Below are 20,231 nucleotides of genomic sequence, written 5' to 3'. Positions count from 1 at the left end.
TATTCTTCAAAAATTTATTTATAGAAACAGACATATTCAAATGCAACACTGGACAAAAACAAAGAGAAAAAGTTGGAATGCCGATGACAACAGAGAATCTCACTTTCACTTTCCATTTCTCTGAATTAGCACCATTAGTTCAGAAATCACAGATGTAATTATAATTGCTTCTAATATATAAAACACCTTATAAAGATCTGTAAACTATCTAATAGCAAAGTTCTTCCAAAAACGCATTTAAAAATCCATCAGAATTTACCATTTGAAACTGATGAAAATGGTTTAAAAATGAATCCAGTTCTACGGCTTGTCAAAGGGAATGAGCCATAATTAGTTTTATTGGAAGAAAGTGCCTGAATTCATCTTCTAGCCTCCTTCTAACCACCAAGCAGGTACAGTAAATTGAATATTACTACAGGAATAAGAGTCATCTAAAACTGGTCTTAGAAAATATTTTCCTAAACTATAAAAATACTAAATGGCATACAAAAATTTCAGCATATACAGCAAATAGACTACAGCAGACAAATATTTAGAACATACTTAAAACTATCTTGTACCACAATCATCATAAACATCAAGTATTCTTCTAATCAGTTTTCTATGATTCATTCTAATTCAATGTTTATTTACCCTCAAGTTTTGTTCTAGTGTCAGATACAGACCAAATTCTGTGTTTCTAGCAGAAGTTACTGGAGGAACCATTGAATAATTCTTGGTATTCAACTTGTTCTCAAAGTGCTGGAAGTGCAATTGTAGTATAGCCTATTTTTTAGATGAGGGGTCAGCAAACTACAGCCCAGGGGCCAAATCTGGTCACCATCTGTTTTGTCCGGCCTGGGAACCCAGCTACACATATTCCTTTACGTACTGTCTGTGGTTGCTTTCCTGCTTCAGAAACAGAGTTGAGTAGTTATGACAGAGACTGTATGTGGCCTTTTGGTCCACACAGTCTGAAATATTTACAATCTGGCCCTTTACAGAAAAAGTTTGCCAACCTTTATTTTAGATAAATCACTTCAAGAAATTCTTAACAAGGACAAGGTAAAAATGTCTAAGATTAAAAAAATTTTGGTTGAGGTGTGCTGGTTCCATCACATAGTAACATGGGGCAGGCCAGAAGAGTGCAAACTTGGATTGGCAACTTCAGGTCTTGAACTATATTATTCTGGCATTCTAAGCGAAGTCTGGCTATGATAAAGTACCTTCTATTCCTCTGTGAACTGGCCATTTTGTACCAAGCAATTCACATACCACATTGCAGCAATGTGCTTACTGTTCAACCCCAACCATCTGTGGTTCCCACAAACAATATTTAGCCTTTAAAAAGCAATAATCTTCTACCCTTAGTAACAGACAAAACTAGAAGTGGACCTTTCCCTATGCTCTGTATTGGCATGGATTCTATACTGCTGTACTGCATACCTTTTAGAATTCTTCCCTGTGACATGCATCATAATAATTTGTACCACTGCCACCCAGGGCTACAAACATGTCCCTTTTGACAAAGCGGACCAAGTTTTCAAGCGGGCACATGGGCTTGGGAGAACGCTTGTGGTGGTCTTGGCAGAAAGAGGTGTGGAATGTGACATCGACGCCATTGTAAAGAATCCGGACGGAATGTTCACTGGGCTTTTCTCTGTCTTGCCAAAGCTCAAAGATCAACCTGGCTGCAAACCTTGGGAACCTGGCTTCTGAAAGGCCCAAGGCACTGAGAACTGGTGACAGAGTGACATCATGAGCAGAGTAGAGGGCAAAGAGCTCTTGTTTCCTGCCCTCGGTGGCACGCTGCATCCGGCCGATGGTTTGGTTCAGGATGGGGTGGGCACCCAGGACAGAATACCCGAGGTACAATTTCTTCTCCCGTCTTTCCCTTTCATCCTCGATCTGATGGGTCTTAATTACCTTGAAGTGCTCCATGTCAACACAGCCATTTCTGGTACAGGGAAAGCTGACATTGTGGCAGAAGTGGCAGAGCATGGAGTCTATGGGGTTGGCAGCTCTAAGCTGCTTGGTGGGGACATCCACGATCTTGGCCATCTCCCCGTAGGTCTTCTCCAGCTGGCTGTTTTTCAAACGTAGGAGGTACTGACGACGCTGCTCCTTTTCCAGATACTGGTTTCTTACCGGGCAATAGCAGCTTCCAGAGCAGAACAGCGCACTTGGCTGGTGCCTGAAATAAATCTTCTTCCAGTCAAAATCTGGGAGAAAGCCATAAAGCAAGGCCAGCCCACTTTGTAGGGTCCGGCTTTTCCCAGTGGTCTCTAAATAGAGCTGGTCTGCAGACCAATCATTGGGCAGGAGTTTGTGTTTCTTTAGATAGATATCCCTCAGCAGCTGACCGTTCTGCAAATGCTGCACAACTCCTGAAACACAAGCACACAAAGCTTACCTTACTTCCAGCTGAGCAAAAGAAACAGCAAAGGGAGGTGGAGTCAGCATGTGGCTCTGGAGTGTTTTAGGGCAAGAGAATGGCATCCAGCCTGCTTCCCCATGGTGTGGAAGTTACAAGCTCGAGTTCACAACAGCTTGTGAAGGGAGCCTCTTGGGGGTATTCATGAAGGATGAGCAGAGCGGGGCCCTGGCCTTGAGAACCACGGCCTTTGGACCATCTGCCTTGCACTTGGCCTCCAGACTGGCCTCTTCCCTGGGGAAAGTGTTGTGACTGGTTGGTCTCAGGGTTCGAAGTCACCCAGCCAGGGGATATCTGTAATTGCATGGGCCTAAGGAGAGGTTTTTCCCTCCTGTCCAGCATTCCTCAGTGTGCAGCGAGTGCTCAGTGAAACCGCTCAGGCGAAGGCTGACTGCAGATTCCCTGCTTGCTGCTGTCTCCTCACTGATGGAGAGTCCCCTCCTTGACCCCATCCTCCCCAGCCTGCCAACCGAATGTTCTCTGATAACCTGCTGGGTATGTTCTGCCTGATCCTGGGGGCTTTACAGACTCGTCAACACACATGCATTCTCTGTATGATATGGAACAATCTCCTGATACCCAGATAGAGTACTGGAAAAAAGCCAAGTGTAGAACAGTATGTTGATTATGCTCCTTTAAAAAGAAAGAGAGGGAAAAATAAGAATATGTATTTGCAGCTGCCTGAGTTTTGCATAAAGAAACTTTGGAAAGTTGTATAAGAAACTAATCTCAATGGTTCCCTGGGGGTGACGGAGGTACAAAAATGAGGTGGATGGAACATGGGTAGAAGCAAGAATTTAAAGTTTACTTCTTAGTACTGTTTTAGTTTTGAACTATCACGCTATGATAATAAATTAACTTTTAACATTGGAAAAAGCCTTATCTTTAAGCAGAAGAAGGCAACCCAAGACAAAAACAAGCTCACTCTCATCCTGTAGTAGGAGGTAACGGGACACAATCTGTCATGGGCATGAGTTCTACACACAGGCCCTGTGACCAGTGACACCATTTATTCAGATGTCCAAACAGTATGAAAAGTCCCACTGCAAAGATGAGACAACTTCAGCTGAAAATTGTGAGACAGAGGGAAATACGTTCCCCTGGGAAAGGGAACAGCTCAGCAAAACCCACAAAGGATGTCTGGGTCCTACTGTGAATGAAGAGTATTGAGAACAGAACTCCCCCAGGAACCCAGGAACTAAAGGCTGGAACAGGATTTAGCACTTCCAAGACGCTTTGCAAAAAAACATGCAAACCGTGAGAGACAAACATTAGATTCTGTGTCTCGCCCTAGTTCACTGCGGGGCCTATTTTATTTGGTTAGGCCACATAAAGTTAGAGTGCTTACTGTGTGCCAGGCCTTTCTCATTTAATCCTCACAAAAACCCAATGAAGAAGGTATATTATTATATTTTATATTTTCCTTATTTTATAGATGAAGAAACAAAGGCCCTGAACCATTTACAGTTAAAAAGTGGCAGAGCTAAAACCCAAGACCCCATCTGGTCCTAATTTTATGCTCTTAGACCCTTACATTTTCATGCCGAAATACAAAGTTCTAGCTATTTAGGGCTTCTTATACTTGCCAAACATAGCCTGCATCTTCATGGCTTTGTTCATACCGTTCCCCTTTCTCTTCCTAGGGAAATCCTCCCAGGGCCTGGCTCCAAGCTCCAACACTACCTGCTCTGTAGTGCTTTCCTTCTTCTTCTCCCTGGTCAAGTTAATAATTCCTTCCTCTTCCCATATGCTGCTGGACCATGACAACATCAGCTGCATTTATTGGGAGCCTCTCATATGCCGGCACTGCACTAGGCACTCTACACATGCTACCTCATCAAATTCACCACCAGCCACCGGGAAGACAGGCTCCTCCCCATGCTACAGGTCTGTCTGACTCCAAGGCCTGTGTTTACTCTCTAAGGCCCTGCAGTATCTGGCATTACAGGCAGTTGTCTCCACGCACATTGTGTGCTGCAGTTGCAGCCTTCTTTAGGACAGGCAGGAGGGTCCTATTCATCCTGCTACCCTCTCACACTCAGCAGCTGCCAAAGCATCTTCAACAGGGTAGGCACTCATGAGCAATCTTACCTTACATAGTTACTGTAGGGTGCCGTAAGTGCACCAGGGACAAAAGATGATTATAACAGCCATGCATTTTTCATGATATTTAAAATAGAAATAAAAATGACCATTAAAAGAGAATGAGGAAACAGGAGCAGACAGTATTACAAAAATGATTTCTAGAGTAACACTAATTTAGAAACGATGATGATGATAGATGAATTGAGAAGAAAGATCTGAATGAATGATTAGGTGTGTGAGGGCCAACCCCCCAGCCTCTTCTCAGGTAGCAGCTCCTGGATCCAGAGACTGGCGCCCTCACTTCCTGTTCTCTGCACAGTCACCCTGACCTGTTAGCCAGGGCTGATGGATGCTAACCCCTAGGACCTCAAGGATTCTCCCTCTCTCAAGAATTTGGATTTGCAAGTTCATCTGTGTGTGTGGCTGGGACTGTAATTTTGTTGACAGACACAGCAAAAAATTAGAGAGAGAGGCAGGGACAAGACAGCTTTTTTATTCCTGGTTCCAGTCTCTAGAGGTCTGGTCACACTCTTGATCTTAGAGTCTGTGAGTCATTCCTGAATTCTTATAATAAATTTCCTTTTTTTGCTTGAGGTGTTTTCTGTTATTTTTAACCAGAGAATCTAAGCAGCAGTTCTCAGCAAGAGTGCTACTGCCTTCAGAGAGGGCTTGGGGGTGGAGTTATCACAATAGTATGGGGAAAGGCATTCCTGGCACCTAGTGGGTAGGGGCTGGGGGGCTGGTCTCCAGAAGGGACACGTGTCTCTGTCCCATACAACTTTTGAATGCAGCATGAGACATTCCAGCACGTGCAAAACATATTTGAATACTTTAGACTGTAGAATCTAATTCTGTTTTTTTTTTGTGTCTAGAACACAAAACCATTTTTGTATAATATTAATGTTCACTGAATTTTCCAGAAATACAATATAAACTAAGGAACATCTATACTTTGTTTTGATCAGAACTTCAGAAAAACCATGTCCTGACATGTGGTATTAGAGTCAACAATACAGCATCCATCAATCATCTGCATTTGTAGTTGTCAGAGTCACATTTAGGTACAAGCATTTGAAGATTTCATTCTGTTTTCTAGTGTAGCTGTTCTTAAGCATTTATACAGAGTCACATATAATTAAGTAGTAAATTAGTTTCTTTTCATTTGTTATCGCTGGGGACCCTGGTATAACTTTTAAATAATTAACTGCATAGAAAGATTACATTCATTCATTCATTCATTCATTGAGACAGGGCCTCACTCTGTCACTCAGGCTGGAGTGCAGTGGCATGATCATGGTTCACTGCAGCCTTGACCTCCCGGGCTCAAGTGGTCCTCCCGCCTCAGCCACCTGAGTAGCTGGGACTACAGGCACATGCCACCACACTTGGCTAATTTTTAAAAATTGTTTGTAGAGATGGGGTTCCACTATGTTGCTCAGACTGCTCTCGAACCCTCAGGCTCAAACGATTATCCTGCCTCAGCCTCCCAAAGTGCTGGGATTACAGGCATGAGGCACCATGCCTGGCTGGTTATATTATATTTAAATTTCTCTTCATGATAGTTGAGGGAGATTGCAAAATAGTTAATTGTGTAATCAAAGGGGGTGTTGGATCTGCTAGGATGAAAACCCTTGTTCTAAAGTAATGCATGTGGAACTAATTGCCAAAGGCTTTTGACACAACTCCTTATCCACGGCTAGTCCTCCAGAGGCTTCAGCTTGTTCCACTCTGTCTATCCAATATCATTTCCCCAATAATAATGGCAAAACCTAAGAGGGCCTACTATAGGATGGAGACCTTCCCTCCATCCCTGCTGAAGTCCTAAGATGCTGATGCAAGATGAAGACAGAACATGGCCAATGGGTCTTCCCAATTCACCCATAAAGGCTGGTGACCAGGCAAAGGTCCTCTGAGGTTCCAGATTGAAGAATCAGAAAACTGAAACCTCTTGAAGGACCACCTGTTCCTCTATTCCCAGCAAAGGTGACTCCACAGTTAACTCACCAACCTACCCTGATGGTGAACTGACTGCACATGGTCTGACTAGGGCTGCGGAGGGAAAGCTGTGCTTCTGTGAGAACTCAGCTCAGCCAAACAAACTCCACATGCAGTAGAAATGTGCCATGCATTTTCTTCCCTGAGATCTTGTACATGAAAACCTATTAGAAGTTTTGTTAGAAATATCTGAGAACATGAGATTAGTTAAATAAATGATCAATTGCCCATCCAGAGTGAAAGAATATGGCGCTATCATAAATGATGTAGTGGATAAACAGTTATTCATAGGGAAATATTACCAAAATGTGTTGTTGAGTGGAAAAGTGGGTTATGAAATAGTGTGTTTAGTAAGATGTGTGTGTGTGCATAAGCACAGGAAGAAGGGTTACTCTTAAGGGTCTATTTCTGTGGTGGAATTACGGTTGCTTAAACTTTTTCTTCTTTTTACTTGTCTTTCCTAAATTATTTTCATGAACACGTATTGTTTTTGTAAGAAGGAGAAAGGTTCTATTTAGTTTTGAGAACTCTGATGTTTATTTAGAGGCCCTGGTGACCGAGCTCCTTGCAGAGCCAGTCCTTGCTTACCCCCTCTGAGCTGCACAGCACACCGCCCAGGAGAACTGCTCGGAAGGTATGCAAGCAGAAGAGCGGGTGGGGGAACCCCTGAGCGCATGGGGGTCACACATACCTGTCTGTGTGAGCTCTCCCATCTCACACAATGGGTGATTTGGGTAAAGAGGCAAGGAGTTCAAGGGGCTTTCGAAAGAGGCTCCGGATCCTTTTGACATGTGACTAACGAAAGCTTCCAGTTTTGGGTGATACGGTTTCCTAGAGAGATGATAGAGAGAGTTAGAGGTCAGAGTGCTCCACAAGAATCCAAACAGTTTCCAGCTTCAGCGAGCCAAATCCCACGTGTATCGCAGCCTTTTGCACCCACAGTAACAGGTACCGGCTCAATCACTTTTCAGTTCCAATTTCATTATTTCTCGACCACTGACACTGACACATGAAATCCCCTGTGAGGTCGGCCAGAGTTCCTAACCTCTGCTGAACTCAGTACTGTGGGATTCAGCTTCGCCGTCTATCTTCCGGCTCCCCAACCTGCGCTGCCTTCCGGGCTCGCTCTCCGGGAGGCCGCCAACACCCACCCAGCAGTCACGCCTAGGCTGGGCATCGTCCCACTCTCTCCATTCCCTGCCCCTGCACATGCTGTCTGCTCCCCATGTCTTGCAGATTCTTTTTCCTGGTGCTTCTCCATCCCCTTCTCCTTCATCCTCACAGCTACTACCTAGGTTCTGGCCTCAGGCAGCTTTTGTCTGGCTGGCAATGGGCTCTTTATTGGTCTTCTTGCTGATTAAGCATGCCCCTCTAATAATCTTGCCTTCTCCACTGCCAGAAGGATTGATTTAAAAGGTAACTCTGACCAGTCACTGCCCTTCCCTATCACCACCTTCTGGAAGGGGCCACACACAGCCTGTCCCTCTATTCTGGCCTCGCCCTGGTACTCACTGGCCCTCTCTACCCTAATACTGTGCTCTGGCCACGCCAAGCCAAAGGCCTTCTTTCCTCCAACACACAACGCACCTCATTCTTCAACACTTCCACCACTTCCCACGAGCTATCCCTTCCTCCTAGAAAATCTACCCTATCCTTTATCAAGGTCACCCATAATCCTTAATTTTTCTGACCTCTGAAAAATCCCCCTTTAGGAAAATTGTTAACGAATAAGATAACCAGGATCTCTATACCTCTTTACAATCCACTCCAGGTTTTGGACATACAACCTCTCATTTAATATAGGGTAATAATAAATGTCAAAAAAAGTTTATATATGAGATCTGAGAGTATCTATATTTCTGCCACAAAGTATATGTGGTAAATCTTTCTAGTCACTAATATACAATTACCCTGAATAATGAAATGACCTATGAATATAAACATCTTTTCTTTGAATAACGAAGTAGCCTATGAATGTATATACATTTTCCAGCTGAAGAGAAGTGGACAGATAGAGTAGTTCATGCCTAAACTCTATAAGAATCAGCATGAAAACAAGCAAAGATAAACTGTTCTAATGGCAAACCCCTGCTGTCTGAAGGCCCAGTTAACTTTGAAAGTGCTTTAAAAATGGCTGCCAAAATGGGTTTATTATCTATCAACAACATAAAGCTAAAAAAAATCCATCTTTTAAAAATACGTTTTTAAATTAGAGAATACTAATCCAGACATGTAATATAGTCTAATAAATCACCCTGGATAGCTAAAGGGAGTTATGCCTTTCCACAAAAACAGGGTACGTTATTTTGCCTGAGGCTAAAGCACATAAATGTTTGCAAACTGGGAAATAAAATGTCCAGACTGACAATGAGGCTGCCAAGAGTAATCCACATAAACAAAGGCTATCCATCAACAGGAGTCAAATGTTCTGCACCAGGCCATTATTTCAGGTTGGAGCTTTTCTTGAGGATCTGAGAAAGCTTTGCTGCCAATTTTAGAAATGGAATTTCATGACTGGAAGTGTTTGCTGAGGTGACCCAGGTTTTCAGGGCATCTGACTGCTTAATGATATCTAACTGCATTCATTCCAATGTTTTTTATTTTTGTTTGTTGTTGTTGTTGTTGTTGTGTTGTTTGTTTTTGGCATGCAAAGATGAAGATTTGTGGAAGAAAAACTTCATTTAAAGAATAGCTAACAGGCCGGGCATGGTGGCTCATGCCTGTAATCCCAGCATTTTGGGAGGCCGAGGTGGGAGGATTGCTTGGGGCCAGGAGTTTGAGACTGGCCAACATAGTGAGACCATGTCTCTACAAAAAATACAAAAACTAGCCAGGCATGGTGGCGCAGGCCTATAGTCTCAGCCACTCAGGAGGCTAAAGCAGGAGGATCACATGAGTCCAGGAGGTCGATGCTGTAGTGAGCTGTGATTGTACTACTGTACTCTAGCCTGGGTGACAAAGAGATACCCTGTCTCAAAAAAAAAAAAAAAAAAAAAAAAGAAAAAGAAAAAGAAAAAAAACATTTGACAACAAATGGCTGTATCTTTTTAGTGGAAAGCAGACCAGGTAACTCGAGTCCTGGACCTGGATCTGACTACCCAGGCCTTGTCTGCCTGGTCCACTGCTCCATCCCTGGAGCCCAGAGGGTGCTTAGCACATAGCAGATGTTCTAAAAATATATGTGAGTGAATTCAACTGTGAAGTGTCCCATCCTTGGATGTTTCATGAAAATAGCAAGCCTTCCATAATCTGTAGAAATGAATACGATAAGTTCCCATACGGTTTGTTAAAATATTCAGATTTTGATGAAAATATAGTCGGCCCTCCATCTCTTCAGATTCTGCATTGGAAGATTCAACTGTGGATCCAAAAATACTTGGAAAAAACCCAATAAGAAATAACAATACAACAATAAAAATAATACAAATAACAACTATTTACACAGCATTTACATTGTGTTTGGCGTTATAAGTAATCTAGAGATGATGTAAAGTACATGGGAGAATGTGCGCAGGTTCTGTGTAAATACAACACCATTTTACATAAGGGACTTGAGCATCTCAGATTCTGGTATCCAAGGAGGATCCTGGAACCAACCCTCTATGGATGACTGTATTAAAACTAAAGGCTACTGTGGATGAGACTAGTGTACTAGTCGTACACTAAAATCTATTCTCTTCTTAAGAACTTGGTTAGACCCTATTTCTGAGGTCCTGAAATGAGGTAAAGCCACATTCGCCAACAGAACAGAAAGATGTATGCCACTTCTGGGTTCAGGCTTTCTGATCATGTGTATGCCCGGTTCACATTATCTTCCTTCCTTCCAGCCATTATTTAGGCATGGCAGCAACCAGGGTTCAACCATGTAGCCATCCCCAGGGGATAGTAGAAGCAACAACCTGGAAGAAACCTGGGGCCCTGAATGACCAGGTGGAGCTGACTAGCACAATCTGGAACACACATTTCAGACCTTCACATGAGGAAGAGCTAAACTTCCTTGTTATTTAAGGTAATGCATTCATGAGTCCCTGTGCTACAAAATAAACTTACAAAATAGGTGTACCCTGACTAATGCAGACATAATTATATCCATGAAAATAAATTTTTCTTTAGGAAAAACTCATATTATTGTGGGCTCATTGAAAATCTGCTTTCATAATGAAAACTGAAATAATCAAAAGTGTTACTATCTTAAGCCTTCAAGTCATTCACTTTGGAGTCCTTATCTTCACTTTTATATGCATTATTCACATCTATTTATGCCACAAAGTTTGAGCCGAACCCCAAGGCTAATCCACACACCCATGAGAACATTTATTGTTTATTTAAAATCTCAGCAATGACTGAGTTCTGCACAGAATGTTAAGGCAAGCAGAAGAGGCAGACGACCAGTGACACTGTTACCAGAAAACACAATCCAAAAGAGGATACATAGCTGGAAACTGGAATCACATTAGATTTTTAAAGTTCATGCCAATTAAAGAATTTATCATCTTACATATTAATAACATGAGATTATGAAAAGATAAGCCCAGTGTACTTTTCTTTGTTTTTAGCTTTCTGGACCTTTTGGTCTTACTTGATGTAATGCATTGCCCTGCTTTCCTTAGCTCTCATAACATTGCTCTCTTGACTTTTCCCCATTTGCAACATCCCTGGCCCCTCTTGAAATCCTTTTTCTCTCTGAGTACCACATGCTGGTGCTTCCCAGGACTCTGGTTTTGGCCCATCCCTCACTCCTCAGGTTCTGTCTGTAATACAAGCCCACAGCTTCAAATGCCATCAACATGCTGAAGATTCTCAACTAAACCTCTTTCTCCCAGCAAGCCAATGCCCCTGAGCTGCAAAATTATACAGACTAGGCCAGGCAGGGTGGCTCACACCTGTAATCCCAGCACTTTGGGAGGCTGAGGTGGGCTGATCATGAGGTCAAGAGATCAAGACCATCCTGGCCAACATGGTGAAACCCCATCTCTACTAAAAAATAAAAAATACAAAAGTACAAAAATTAGCTGGGTGTGGTGGCGCGTGCCTGTAGTCCCAGCTACTCGGGAGGCTGAGGCAGGAGAATCGCTTGAACCTGGGAGGCAGAGGTTGCAACGAGCCAAGTTCATGCCATTGCACTCCAGCCTAGTGACAGAGCGAGACTCTGTCTCAAAAAAAAAAAAAAATTATACAGCCTATTACTGACTAGAAACTGTCTCTTGAATGTTTCATGATAGCTCAAATGTAGCAACAATGCCTGTACTAACTTCCCCCCATACCTCCCTTCTGTGTTCTCTAATTCCAGGGAGGGGTACCACCACCAGCCAGACACCCAGTCAGAAACCTGGGCCCAATCGGGCCTGCCTTTCATACCCCTGTCCAACCTGCCACCAAGTCCTATTGATCCCACCTTGTAACCTTCTCTAAGACCCACTCACTCTCTCCATCTCTGCTGCCACTTTCTGAGTTTCAGCTGCCATCATTTATTCATTCAACAAACATTTAGTCACACCCCACCACTCATATGTCAGTCGCTGTCCTAAGCACTTGGAATGCAGCAGCAGTGAACAAAAACAAATTAAAATCTCTGCCCTTAGGGAGGTTATATTCTAGCCTGGGGAAGCAGACAATACACAATGAACACTGTGTGTGTGTGTGTGTTTGTCTGGGTTAGAAAGTAACAGATGCTGTGGCAAAGAGAAGAGCAGGCTAAGGGGGCTGTGGGAGACCAGGGTGGAAGGAGGAGCACCTCGTCATTTTAACTGGAGTGTTCTGAGTAGGTTTTATTGAGAAGGTGACATTTGAGCAAAGACTTAAAGGAGGTAAGAGGACTGGCCATAAAGCTTTCTGTGGGAAGAGCCTTCTAGAGACAGAAACCAGTTTGTGCAAAGGCCCTGAGGCAGCATACAGTGCCTGAATGTGGAAGGAAGAGCTAGGAGCATTGTGGCTGAAGCGCAGTGAGTGAGCACGAGGAGAGCGGAGGGCAAGGTCAGGCGGGTTAGGGGTGGAGGAAGGGCACTCAGGCCTTGTGGGGCACTTTAAGGATGTGGATTCTGATTCTGAGTGAAGTCTCTCCTCTGGATCACTACCCTAATAATAACACCACTAGCTGCCACCAGCTTCCAATCCATCTTCCACACTATGGCTGTCAGAGACCTTCATCTTTTCATCCCTTTCACTGCCCGGCTCTCTCGCTGCCTTCATGCCTGGACATACTCCCTCGCTGGGTATCGAAGCCTCAGATAACCTAGTTCCTACCCAGTTTTCCACTCCACGCTTGAGCCTGTGAAACTAACTTTCTGCTCAAGCCCGTGAAACTAACTTTGAGGGCCCCAATGTGCCAAGCTGTCCACCACCTAACACTGCATGGGTTGGTCTCACCGCCCAAGGGGCCATTCAGCACCAGCTTCTGCCTGACTTGCTCCTGCACACCTTTCTGGTCCCTTTCTCTGTGTGGCCTTCCCTGATCTGCCACCCCGTGTCCCCTCCCTGCCCCAGGTGGGGTCAGGCTGCCCCTCTTCTGGCTCATGCCCCCAAATATGGCACCCAAACTACTTCCATTTCTACTTCTTGCTCTTCTTCCATTTCTTCCTCTTCTTTCTCTAATGCTGCCACCACTGCTGCCACCTGTGCCAGCTACTATTCACTGAGGGCTGCCGTGTCCTGGGCACCAGGCCTGTCTCTGTAAATGTGCTGAGCTCCCTGAGGGCAGAGGCAGCCCCAACAAGCGGCCTTTCTTCTTCGACTCCTCAGAAGCCCACTCCCTCCATCACTGCTCCAGCCCAGCCATACCCTGGTCTTATTGTGGCTCACACCTGCCCAGTTCTTTCAGCCTCGGGCCCCCTGCACTTGCTGCTTACTCCATAGGGAACACTCTGTCCCCGGACCATCACAGGGCTGGCCCCTTCACTTCATGTAGGTGCCTGCTTGTGTACTGCCTTCTGGTACCTGGCACATGATAGAAGCATAAAACTAAAATTTGTGCAATAAATGCTGATCAAAGTGGATGTTTTCTCTTCCTTGGATGTAGAAAAGCATATTTAATTCATATTTATGAATGCAAAAAAGCATTTACTAAATATGGCATATAAATAACTAATAACCTTAATGCTGGCTAAATGTAATACTATGAGGGTTAAAATAGCACCTTCCTTATAAAGCACATGGCATTCACAAAGAGGCAGCTTCTACTACAAAGGCTTTGAGAGTCACAGGGTGTGGCATCGTGGATGGAAACCCTGGGGCAACAAACTTGTGGACCGCCAGCTAGGGCTTGGTTCAGCTCACTGCACCCTGCCTGCTGGCCACAGTATTCCGTTTCACTAGACTAGAATAATGGGCATGCTCCAGGGCACACCACCTTTTAGGAGGTCACAACATTAGTAATTTTTAAAGCTGAAGTAGCACCTGGGAAGACAGCAGGTATTGCTCGTGACCCAGATCCCACAGTCCTGGGGGAGTCAGCAGCCTAGAGAGGGTCCCCTTCACCGGGGTTCCTGCTCACTCTTACTCTTAAGTATCTGTTTATAATGATGAGTCAACTATTACTGTTTTTAAAGATTAAATTAATTAAATGAGATTAAGTAACTATGCATACCCCACCCTGTTCACACAAAGGATTTAAGTGGCTTCTAAAAATACAGAATGTTCAATAAAATAAAACTAGGCAAAGGAAAATGAGGGCAGAGGCAGCCAGGCCAACTGGTCCCTAGGAACTGAACCTCTCAAATGGGAGCGCCAAAAATGGCCCCATTAGAGGGTCCTGGCATCACCGTGACAGGGGCCCTGCAAGACGAGCTACAAAGTGTCACTTTTAAAGAACAGCCCTGGCTGTAGTGAGGTAATCCATGGCTCCACCAGGCTCGCCCTCCCCGGGCAGGCTGGCATCCCAGAAGCATTCCATCAAAATAACATCTTCCCCACTGAGCACTTCATCTCCTGACCTCATTCACTAAACTCTGCTAGAATGTTATGTGCCTCCAGACACATTTGCTGAGGTCTAGCCCAATATTTTATTGCTAACTATGCCTCTAATTTTAGAGCCATGCCATTTCCATACAATTTCCACACTCTGTTCAATTATTTTTCATCCTAAGGGCTTTCAACCAAGAACAGGCTGCCTCTACTCCAGTGAAAAATTAGAAGGGTGAAATAATTCTTACATTTATATGGCTCTGCAATTGCTAACGTGCATTTGTCTCTGTCACCTCACTTACTCCTTGCCCCAACTTTGCATGGGGAGCCTTGTGATCCCCGTTTCAGAGGTAGGAGGCTGAGGCTCAGAGGACACTAAGGGGCTTGCCCGCTGCTCTGAATGGAGCAGGTGAGCTGGGGCGGAGGACTCTTAACTCAGTGCTCACTGTACTGTGTCCCAACTGTTTATTAAAGTGAAAAACATCAGGGTGGGAGGGTGAGCCTCAGACTGGCCTGGGCTCAGTATATCTGCTATGTTGCTTCAGACAGGTGTCCTCGCCTCTGTGGGCCTCCGTCTTTTCAACTGTATAATGGCACTCACATGTAGGACTGCTCTGAGCTCAGGCTCCTGCAAACAGTATGGTTCACCAAGTGTAGGTCCTGTCATTCTCTATCCTACAGGATATAACAGATACTTGAAAATGACTTTTAGAAAAAGTGCAATTTACCTGTTAGCCACCAGAGTGCAGTCAATTTCTGGTCGCTTTGTTTTGGGAATGACATACAGTGGGTACCTGTCTCCGTGGCGAATGAACACATGCACTGAGACCAGCTTAAAATGATGCGGGGCATGACCTGCGCGAGAGAAGCACATTGTCTGGTTATCACTCAATAGGTGTCAATCCTTTTAGAAGGGGGCCAAGGGGATGACCTGGCCACATTCGTGCTGGGAATCTGAGCCGGAGGCAGCAGGGGCCACCGTGGGTTTGCAGAGCCACCACAGTGAAGGGGCCCTGGCTGCCATTCTGGATGGGGGCCACTGAATAGTCTTACAAGGCGGGACAGAGGAACATGAGTAGGCTGATTATGTCCCAGACCTCCTGGAAACAACGGGAGGCTGGTGAAATGCAGGCATGACTACTAATGTGGACTCACTCACATGCATAGACCAGGGAGAGAGCCACGGAAATACTAGAAACAATGATTTCTGCTTTAAATCTTTCATGAGACCAGAGAAGGCATAAAGAGATCAATAAGGATTCAACACTATGCTCTGATACACTTTTACAAAAGCAAAACTTGTAGAAATTGCCTCACTTCTATGGCAAGACGCCAGCAGGACATCCTGTGGACATCCTGAGTCCCAAGAGGCTACCCTGAAAAGCAGAGTGTCTCAACGTGCTGCACTAGTGCCTGCCAAGGCCACCTTTCTACCTTGCTGCTGCCTCACTAAAGATCATGATGATGGCAAACATTTGTGGTGGGTTGATCGTGAGCCACGTGGTATGTTCAGAGCAGTTACTGAAACCTCCCCAGTCCCAGGCATAAGTCCTGTGAGTTACTCCCATTTTATAGAGGAGAATGCAAGGACCCAGGAACTCATTCAAGGGCACAGCCTGGTGGCAAATGCAGGACTTGGGTCCTGGCCATCTTGCTCCTTACTGCTGTGCAATGCTGCTGGAATAACTAGTCCCCAAAGGGGTATCTGTCCTGGTGGCACAGTCAGGCCTACCTTCCATGCTGCGCTCGGCCACGCTGGGGATGTTGCAGTACAAAAGAGCTTCATAAACGGGGTCTGTCACAGGGGGCTCCGTCACAGGGTCGGGCATGATTCTCTTTCGACTCTTGCTACTCATTCCATTCTTAGGTGTCGACACCGGGATCAGGTGGACTGAAACGAAGCAAGGCAGGTTGTGACGCACAGTTCCTGGGGCGCCAGGCCAGCTGCAAGGCCCAGCGCAGGGCTGGATTTCACTTTGAGGAGCTATTCTTACACTGAGAATCAGGGTGCACTTCAGTGGAGCAGAAGTCAGCTTCCCATTCGAGAAGGGCTTCTGAGCCCCACTGTGTCCTGCCCCTTCCTCACTACCTGCCACTACCCTCTCCTTACCATCTATTCAACACCAGGGGGGCCTCCCAAGCAAAGGGGCCTCTCTCAGGGCAGTTGGAGGAAGAACTCACACACTAACTTCTTAGGACCTGATTACCTCTTCCTAATGCCCTTTAATTCCAGTAACAACAAGAAGGAGGAAAACCATCATTCCTCATTGAAGACCTGCTAGGTGCCAGATGTGGGTGTCTGACATATCCCATTTATCATCATCTGCTTTATGCTTTGTGGGCCTTCAGAGTCGCTCATCTAACCCATGAGAGCACTTTACAGAAGAAAGCCAAGGACCAAGGCATGTGTGGTGGGTGAAAGCCTGTCTCACGCTTACTCCTTGACTTCAGGCCAGCTTCCCTGCTAGTGTCTTCGGGGTGGCATGTGTGGGTCTTGCAATCTGTGTGCTTGTCCATCTACTACCCTCATTCCATTAGTGAGCTGACCCTTCACCACCACGTGTGGTCAGGCTGGACTGTCAATCACAGTGTCCCCACTGTGACACTGTCCACAGGGGTGGACATGTGACCAGAGTCAATAAGGGTAGTAATGGGGCAACTGGACTCCCTTTCCTCGAGACGGGTGATATACAGACTCTAGAAGAGGTGCTCTTTTTCTTTCGGATGCTAATCTGTAAGAATGGAAATGTGGGGCTGCCCAGCCATCTATCCCTCATGAACAGCTTCTGTCTCAGTGGTCCCTAATCTCTCCGTGCCTAGGGAATGTCTTTGTAGCATCATAGATCCTCTAGAACTCCCAACACAGTAATAGTCATACTTTCAGCATCCGCCCTTTGAGGGAAACACATGAAAATAAGTGTGCTCATAGATCTTTTTAACTTCTAAAAGATTTATTAATCACCATAATATCTACACATGCGCACGAACAATAGCTAAAACAGGGACCAACCACCAGCCTAAATCAATGTAAATTCCCTAATTACTTCTACAAATTCTTCTACATAAATATTTAAAACTTCCCTTTGGCAAACAGATGCCATAAACAAAGATAAAAGGCAACACACTGAGAGAAAAATATTTGCAACTAACCTAACAGACAAATGATTAATATCCAAAGTCCGTAAGAGCCCCTATACCTGAAAAATCATTAAAGGATATGAACAGGCTAATCGCAGAAAAATAAATACCAATGGCCAATAAACACATGAAGAGATGCTTAAGTTTATTCATAATTAGATACAGATAAAACAACAGTGTGATACTGTTTTTCATAATTAAGTTTATTCATAATTAAAGAAATATAAATCAAACAGTGGACTATATTAATAATTTTTCCTCATCAAACTGGAAAATCAAGTTTTAATGATAACACTCAATATTGGGAAGGGTGTGAGAAACCTGACGCTTCCAAACATCATGGGGAGGGTGGAAACCGGCACCTCTCAGGAGTGTTTGGCAGTAGCCATCAAAATGGTATATGTGCACTACCCCCGATCTCGTTATTCTACGTCTTGGAATCCATTCTGTATCTATAAAGATAGCGATGCCCACGCACAAAAATGTATGGCCAAAGAGATTCCCTGCAGTGCTGTTTGTAATAACAAAAAATGGAAATAACCTAAATATCCATCTCTAGCAGAACAGAACGTTATGTCCCTACTGTGGAATGTTCTATCCCAGTTAAAAAGAAGGGAAAAGAATCAAAGATAAATTAAGTGAAGTGAATACACTAAGTCACTGTATACTGATATAATCTTCTTTGTGTAAAGAAAAAAAACAAACCATAAATGCATAAATATACAGGGATTTGTTTATTACGTAAATGCATAGAAAAAATGTCTAGAAGGTTACCCATCATAACACAGCAGTGGTTTTCCTCTGGGAAAGGATGGAATGGGGTGTGAAAAAGTATTTTTACTTGTTTGTGTATTCGCACACACATATATGTACAGTCATGAGTTGCGTAACAATGGGGATGCACTGAGAAATGGCCCTTAGGCAATTTTGTCATAGTGTAAACATCATAGAGTGCACTTACACAAACCTAGATGGTAGAGCTTTCTACACACCTAGGCTATTTGGTCAGCCTGCCGCTCCTAGGCTACAAACCTGAACTGCATGTTACCGCACTGAATGTTGTAAGCAGTTGTAACACAATGGTAAGTACTTGTGTATCTAAACATATCTCGACTTAGAAAGAATACAGTAAAAATATGGTATTATAATATGGCACCACTGTCATATATGTGTTCTGTCGTTGATGGAAGTCATTATGTGGTACATGACTGCATATGTATTTATAGTAAGCACATATTAATGTATTCTATATGTATAGAAATATATATTTCTGTATTTCTATGCTGTCTAGGTAAGCATTTTTTTTTTTTTTTTTTTACAGTGAACATATTTCCCTTCATTACTTGTGTTACCAAAACAACAATCACAGAGATACAGAACTGGTGATTCACCCACCCAACATTAGCCCTTTGGTTGCTCCTAGGGCCACTTTCTTTCCAGTAGTTGGAAGGTGCTAGGATGGCTAACACAGCCCAGGTGTTCAGAGGGAATTCACTACAGGGAGATTAGCACAACAGCACGGAAATATAGAAAAGTGCTAAGGCAGTCTCTTAGTGACCTGGCCCTTCTGGCTGGCTCAGTCCTTGATTCTGCTCTTTTGTGAAATCTACCAAGTCCTGGCCCCTTGGCCATGCCTGTGGGCACACTCCCTTGGAGTCTGGGCCAGGGAGAGAAGCAGCTAAGGAGACAGGATAATATGAGTGACACAGAAATGGAGGGGCACAGGTGAGGACAGTGGGTGTCCTAGAGTGCCCACAGTTTGCTAGTTCATCTATAAGCACCCGGGGTGAGGCCTGTTGTGGCTGCCATTTGGGAACCACGGTGGTTGGCTGCAAATGACCCACCCATGACCCAAGGAAGCAGTGGTTTGAAAACCACAGATAAAGATCAGAATGAGACCTTCTGTCCAGAAAGATTTTATCTGCTGCTTCCTCTGGTATCTGGGCCTGTCAACTGTGTCTACTAGTTCAGAGTGTGAGATCACCCTGTACTATTTGTGCCTCCCTGAGTCACCAGGACATAGCATCAGTTCACAAGGGGCCTTCCCAATACCAGGCATTCAAAACAGGTCCTGACGCATAGAAGCTGTGAGGAGAAGTCTCCCCAGCTCCATCTTGACCCCAATCCCAACTTGGTTCTCACTGTTCTGAGCTGCTCTGAGCCACCCCACCCCACAGGATGTTTCTCGCCTATGCTCCACCGTTTGCTGGCAACTCTACTCTCACCCTCTGCTCCCGAAATCTGGCCAACACTGTAACTGATCCTAGGGTCACCTCCTCCAGGAAGCCCGCCCTGAATCCCCAGTTCCCACATCCTCTTCTATGAGCCTACCCAGTTCCTGCTGCCGTCATGGCTCACAGCATAGTATATGCAAGCAGCGGTGTCCCAGTTTGTCACCCTGCCATCCCAAACATCCAGAGGGCTGGGAGTGTGCCTCTTTCACATTTATATCCCCCGCTGACTGACAGAGGATAGGTCTTCCAAAAATACCTGCTGAACTGGGGCAGACGCTGTGCTCCACGCTTTTGATGAAATATCTCATTGACTCCTCATGTGGAGCACTGAGGGTTGCCGAACCAGTCTGGGGTGAGGGGCATCCAAACAGGCTTCCCAGAGGAGACACCTAGCTGGGCCTGAAAAACTGATGAAGCTGGCTGTGTGGAGGGGAAGAGGAGAGGAGCAGAGGGGAGGCCGTGAAACA

The 20,231-nt window shown here is 44.8% G+C and overlaps 1 protein-coding gene across 8 annotated transcripts in view; it reads right to left on the bottom strand.

Moving 5' to 3' along the window:
* The window catches only part of PXYLP1 (2-phosphoxylose phosphatase 1), a 63,086-nt gene continuing 42,855 nt past the window's right edge, over window positions 1–20,231 (bottom strand). For 6 of the 8 annotated variants that reach the window (XM_034957516.2, XM_063602959.1, XM_055110543.1 and 3 more), the window contains 4 exons: window positions 16,125–16,283; window positions 15,121–15,247; window positions 7,185–7,324; window positions 1–2,366 (listed from right to left, as the gene is read on the bottom strand). In XM_034957516.2, the coding sequence (XP_034813407.1) occupies window positions 1,429–2,366; window positions 7,185–7,324; window positions 15,121–15,247; window positions 16,125–16,283 (1,364 nt within the window). In that variant the 3' untranslated portion in view covers window positions 1–1,428. Of the gene's footprint in view, window positions 2,367–7,184; window positions 7,325–15,120; window positions 15,248–16,124; window positions 16,284–20,020; window positions 20,185–20,231 lie in introns of all 8 variants that reach the window. The other 2 variants (XM_055110548.1, XM_055110547.2) reach the window with 1 other exon arrangement.

This window comes from Pan paniscus, chromosome 2 (genome assembly GCF_029289425.2).
Source record: "Pan paniscus chromosome 2, NHGRI_mPanPan1-v2.0_pri, whole genome shotgun sequence".
Classification (NCBI taxonomy): Eukaryota; Metazoa; Chordata; class Mammalia; order Primates; family Hominidae; genus Pan; species Pan paniscus.
Note: the sequence above shows the minus strand (reverse complement) of the source record. Positions and strands in the feature narration are given on the sequence as shown.